At 35.0% G+C, this 5,871-nt stretch overlaps 2 protein-coding genes across 2 annotated transcripts in view; one reads left to right on the top strand and one right to left on the bottom strand.

The window, feature by feature from the left end:
* Positions 1–2,384, bottom strand: part of LOC104755026 (calreticulin-3) — a 4,995-nt gene extending 2,611 nt beyond the window's left edge. Inside the window, exons 1-6 of the mRNA XM_010477342.2 lie at positions 2,229–2,384; positions 1,831–1,938; positions 1,108–1,300; positions 568–826; positions 317–373; positions 150–197 (exon numbers count right to left, since the gene is read on the bottom strand). Coding sequence (XP_010475644.1) covers positions 150–197; positions 317–373; positions 568–826; positions 1,108–1,300; positions 1,831–1,938; positions 2,229–2,337 — 774 coding nt within the window. The 5' untranslated portion in view covers positions 2,338–2,384. The remainder of the gene's footprint in view (positions 1–149; positions 198–316; positions 374–567; positions 827–1,107; positions 1,301–1,830; positions 1,939–2,228) is intronic.
* Positions 2,514–4,260, top strand: LOC104759118 (histone deacetylase 8-like). Its single transcript, XM_010482087.1, has 3 exons — positions 2,514–2,557; positions 2,953–3,337; positions 3,852–4,260. The coding sequence occupies exons 1-3, from the start codon at positions 2,514–2,516 to the stop codon at positions 4,152–4,154; spliced, it is 732 nt and encodes a 243-aa protein (XP_010480389.1). The 3' UTR covers positions 4,155–4,260.

The raw sequence follows: 5,871 nt of genomic DNA on the forward strand, positions 1-5,871 counted from the left end.
TAAAGCTTTACACTATCACAAACTAATGAGTTCCAAATAAGGGACATAATTTCAGAATCTGCAGTGATAGAGGACGTAGAAAAGATGATGGATGCTTGAGACTAACAACAAAACAATCAGTTAAAGAAACCAATTTAGAACTAACATACCTCTTTAGCTTTACGATCAGGAATTTCACGCGGAATAGAATCATAACCCTGTTTACAATAGAAAGAAAGAACTGAGTGCCTTGAATCAAACTAAGAATTAACAGTTTGGGAGCTGAATGGCTTCCTTTCAATACAACAAGTCATTTCTATATTGATATGCTAGTTACCTCGGCTTTGACATCGTTGGGGTCATCAATATACTCTCTATCATCCCAGTCCTCTGGCTGCAAAAACAGATTGGTAAAATCTATCAAGGTGAAAGCGAAAGGAATTTAGAGTAACTGCATATCTTGCTAGGAAGATAAAAATTAAAACCGCAATCCATTTTTCTTGTCAGGAAAAGGCTATCCAAACTTGTAAATGTTTGGTTTAGCAATTCAAATTGCATAAAGAAAGACTCTTGGAAACCTGCAATTACCTTCTTTGCATTCTTGACCTTTATCTTCCTTGGAGGAAGGATGTCCCAGTCTGTGTACATACTGCCAAATTCTCTCTCTTTATTATCAACCAGAACGCTGTAAGAAGCGTCAGGCCGCAGAATAAATGTGTAAAAATGATTTAATTTGTCTGTTTCACATTGCAAATCCTTTTTGATCGGATAATTCTGTCCCTGATATGAAAGAATAACATGAAGCTTCTTTGTCTGCGTTCCACAGATATCTGGTCCAAACATTAGACTGCATAGAAAAAGGAATGAAAAGTTTAAAGAGAATCCCCAGAGACAACACCTCTAGTAAAAAGCATGAACGTTTAAACAACTATTTCATTAGTTCACGGAATCCAAAAACATGTCCACCTTTTCGTGGAACCAACAACTTCATCATTGTTCTTCCTACTATAGATAGTCTCATATCAACAAGGATATAACTAAATCTAGGCAACTTGACCAAGATTGCACGTAACCATCTAGGAACTGATGTTTACTGAAAAGGCAAAAAGGTATAAGGCACAAGATTACCTGTAAGGAGTATCACCACCAAACTGCTTCTGGTTAACATAGCCAGAGAGGAGCTTGATGTAAGCGCCACCACATTCTATGTCTTGTTCAATCTTGACTGAGTACTGGACAACAAGAGTCCGGTTTTTGTTGCTAAACTCAGGAATCTTTGCAGAAATTGCATAATGCTTGGCATCATTATAGGTCTGAATACCTAAACACATGAAGAAAAATCGCACAAAAATTTCCTAAGTTAAACCAAAATAAAGACTCTACTTTTCCTCATGTTAGTTTCAAAGATCGAAAGCCAGTACACCTAAAGAACTCCACGTTACAAGAGAGCTCAAGATCTACACACAATCTGCTGCTGACAGTAACAAGTCAAAGAACTAAAAAAGGTTTCTTAAGTTTAACCAAATGATGATTTTAACTTTCCTCAAGTTAACTTCAAAGATCGGAAGCCAGTACACTTAATAACTCCATATCCTAGTTCACATAACAAAAGAGCTAAAGATCTATACAAAACACGCTGCTGACACGAACATATCAGAGAAGAAAGACACTGCAACATAACAAAGATCACAGGGCAACGCATGAAAGCACAGAGAACGGAGACTAAGATTCTCTTATTCTGAAGATGGTAAAAAAATCCACTTAGCAATGCAAAAAACCAAGTGAAGCCCTTAACGCCAAAAAGATAGATTTCTGAAATTACATATATCAAGGGTGGGCAAAAGGAGATACCTTTATTGTCAGGATCGCCGGGCCATTTGCCGGCAGTGTGCTTAAAGGTTCCAGCTTTGCCTTCGTTTCTTTTCCAATCAGACAAGACCCACCTGCTTTTCCATCCACCTAAACACAATCTGACTAAGTTAATTCACATAAATCTATAAATAGAAACCCAAAAAGAAAGAGAAAGAATCTAGAACCATATAATCGTTATACTACCAGAAAAGGAAAAGCCTAAAATAGAAGATTCTAGTTGAGTGATGGATTTGGCTTCACTATCCTAAACAATTCAAATTACTACTTACTCTGATCAATTATAGCAACAAAATTCAAAAACTTTTAACACAAATCGATGTTTTGTTATCCGGAAAAGGAGAGAAGAGTCAAGTCAAGAGTGTTTATATATACTTCACCTTCGAAATGCTCTTCTAGGAAGATCTCGGAGAAAGCCAATGGAGCGATACTGACTAAAGAGAAGAGGAAGATGGAGAAAGAACAGAGCTTTTTCTGAGGTAATCCCATTTTTTTCTATTCTCTATCAGTTCACCATGGTTAGTGAAAATTGTGCTTTGGGGATATATAGCAAAGAAGAATGTTGACTCAGAGTCGTTTGGTTTAATTACAGTATTACCCCTTCTTGAGGTTCGGAATGGTTCTTTCAAAGACTTATGTTTTGGTTTTACTTTCAAGTCGTCGCAATGGTGGACGGGACTGCGGAATCTTCAAAGTCGTTTTACATGTCGTACGTAACAAAGGGGGCAAATCCCATCAATTCAATGGTCCCATTCCCATATCATCATTATTTGCTCTCTTTCTTGCACTAATCTCTCCTATTGTGTGTGATTTATAAACATAGTTTGGTCTAACTATATATAGTAATCATATTCCTTACCTAGTGTATTTGATTTTTTTTTTTTTTTTTGTATTCATATGCATATATATACTTAATAATGCAAAATAAAAAATGAGGTCTTATGAGAGCGAAGAAAATATATATATATATATATATATATATATATTGTTTTTTTCAAAAAAAAAAAAAAAAAAAAAAAAAATTTTTTNTTGTTTCTAGTGAAGACTCTGTGTCTATGTGATTAAGATGATAAAAATTTAAATCTAAAAAAAAATATTAAAAAGTAAACCCGATGGGTATTGCTTCCTCAACAATGCTGCTCTTGCTGTCAAACTGGCGTTAGATTCGGGTTCTTGTTCTCGAGTTGCGGTTATTGACATTGATGTGCACTATGGTAATGGCACAGCTGAAGGGTTTTATACATCTGATAAGGTTCTTACGGTGTCACTTCATATGAACCATGGGTCATGGGGCTCGTCTCACCCGCAGAAAGGGTCGATTGATGAAGTTGGTGTAGACGTGGGATTGGGTTACAATCTGAATGTCCCTTTACCTAATGGCACTGGTGACCGTGGCTATGAATATGCCATGACTGAGCTGGTGGTTCCTGCTGTTAGAAGGTTTGGACCCGATATGGTTGTTCTCGTTGTTGGTCAAGATTCTAGCGCTGTGAGTTCTTTCTTTGCCAAAAGCTTAATTGTATTCCCCCAGCATTATTATGCTAACCACACTGAGTATAGCCTCTTTGCCGCTAATTTAGCTCTGTTGGTTGCAAGTGTGTTTGTTTCCTTATGTGGTTTTTTAATCTGACCACATGTTTTGCCATAGGTGGGTTTTTATCGAGACCTAACTATTTACAGAGTCTGCAGTTTCAGTACTCCATTAGAAACTTCATTTAATCACAGTTTGGTATAGTTGTTTGTGGTTCATGTAACTTATTCCGGACTAGAATAGTCTGTCTAAGCACTCTGCAGGGTTTATTGTCTTGGTTACGGTTGAAATAGATAACTTATGTAAGCTGCTCAGGTTTTGCATAACTTTGCTACAGTTTGTTCTTTCTTATTCATCATTAGAATTCACCCAAGGTTTTGATTTCAAACATTTGCAAGTGATGCAGCATGTCTAGTAGTGCTTGGAATACCATGGACTGACAGATAATCACTTTTTACTGTCGGATCTGCAGTTTGATCCAAACGGGAGACAAAGCCTGACGATGAATGGTTACAGAAGGATTGGGGAGATAATGAGGGGAGTGGCAGAGGAGCACAGCCATGGAAGGTTGCTTATGGTGCAAGAAGGCGGGTATCATGTTACATATGCAGCATACTGCCTCCACGCCATGCTAGAAGGCGTGCTAAAGATTCCAGAACCGCATCTATCTGATCCGATCGCTTATTATCCTGAGGAAGAAGCTGTTGCTGTTGCAGCTGTGGAATCAATAAAAAAATATCACTCCGAATTTGTTCCATTTCTCAGAGGAACTTAAAGATGTGCCGTATGAATGAGATTTATGTGGGTTCCTCGTTGTGTTGTGACCTTTTCGAACATAGGTCCGATTGTAGATTGAATCACAAGTTTGGTCCTTTCTGCCACTCCAAATCGCATGTATATAAAAAAAAAACAACTTGTTGAGCAAACTTGTTGACGATTTAGTTAGGCTTACAAGGATGGAAACAACTTTTTGTGACGGAATACTTACTTTTGCGAAAGAGATTTTTTTATGATATATACTCGTAATTCTATAAATGCAAGCTACAAATAAGATATCGGCATATATAGTGCGGATCATTGTGCTGTGCGGGTCCTTGAGAAAGAATGCATGTCAACCTCGTGGAAATATGTCAGGATAAGATTGATATTCTCGACTTCCAGATTATGTTTCCCCCTCGATCTCTCTTATGATTTAATTTCGTAGAAAGAAACTTTGTAAGAAATGTATGTTGGGTTGATTCCAAATGCTTTACATTACATGTGCTTATTTTATTTAGCTTTCTTACATCGGACAAGTTAGAAAACCCCTAAAAAAGGCAACTTATTCATAAGATTTGTATGTTAAAAGGTTTTGAAACATCTATTATAAACTTTTTTTTACAAAACCATATATAGTAGTATCTTTATTTTATATTTAAATACTATTTGTTTCATTTATTTTGAGTCTAATTATATAAATAAGGACAAAATAGAAAATAATATACAATATTTGCATTTATGTGCACTTGCAGAATAAATAGGATTTTAATGAACTTTTTGAAACTCGATTGCAAGTCACTAAACCAAACCTACGCACATGTTTAAGTTTTTTTAAGAAAATGACAAAAAGAATTTATCTTTTGGAAAAATGTCCAAATGATATCATAAATTTTTCTAGGGGGTCAAATGTCCAATTACAGTATGTATCGTTTTCAATTGTTCCTGAATGGATGTATATCAGCTTTCTGTATTACAAATTGGAGTTAATGAAGTAAATGTTAAATATATATATCGAATATGTTCTATGTTAATAGTTTTGTTTTTGGACTTTTCACGTGTGTTAACTCTGGATATGACGATTTACGGTTGCTGTTATAACCAAGTCCACATATCGTTTTCAGATATGTCGACAGTTTGTCAATAATAATTGAACCCAAACTGTTACAAAAAATATTCCCATTTCTTATTTGTTAGACAAAAAACCTCATTCTCATCTTGTTCTTGTACTATTTTATTTCTAGAGTGAAGTTTGAAAAAATAGCACGATGTATGTAATAAACAAAAATATTACACACCGTATATATATAATTTAGTCGTATTACTTTATCCAACATCGCGATGATTATGCGCAAAATAGAAAAGGCGTTTTTGGTTAAAGCATAAAGAAATATCACTTTTTTAAAAATAAGAGTTTTGTCACTCAGTTATTATTTACATATATACTTACAATGTAAAATAACTGAAACAATGAAATTATTGAGCTAATTACCCTATAAAAATTTGAAACTAACCTATTTAGTTGATATATAAGGTAAAGGAATTCAATCAACGATGTAAACTTGGAAAGAAATTTACAAAGGATAAGATATATCTTCATCACTTTGTGATGGAGTAACTTAACTCTAATTATCTTTAAAAAAAAAAAAAAATGTAAGTATCGAAAAATAAAAAAGAGGAACATTGTAGTATAGTCCCCACTTGTCTATCTTCGTCTCCAAATAAACCACATTAGT

The sequence above is a fragment of the Camelina sativa genome, chromosome 17, assembly GCF_000633955.1.
Source record: "Camelina sativa cultivar DH55 chromosome 17, Cs, whole genome shotgun sequence".
Lineage (NCBI taxonomy): Eukaryota > Viridiplantae > Streptophyta > Magnoliopsida > Brassicales > Brassicaceae > Camelina > Camelina sativa.

Coding starts and splice junctions, on each gene's coding strand:
- LOC104759118 (XM_010482087.1), top strand. CDS start 2,514: ATGGTGGACGGGACTGCGGAATCTTCAAAGTCGTTTTACATGTC. Junction 2,558..2,952: donor TCAAAGTCGTTTTACATGTC/GTACGTAACAAA, acceptor AATATTAAAAAG/TAAACCCGATGGGTATTGCT. Junction 3,338..3,851: donor TTGGTCAAGATTCTAGCGCT/GTGAGTTCTTTC, acceptor TCGGATCTGCAG/TTTGATCCAAACGGGAGACA.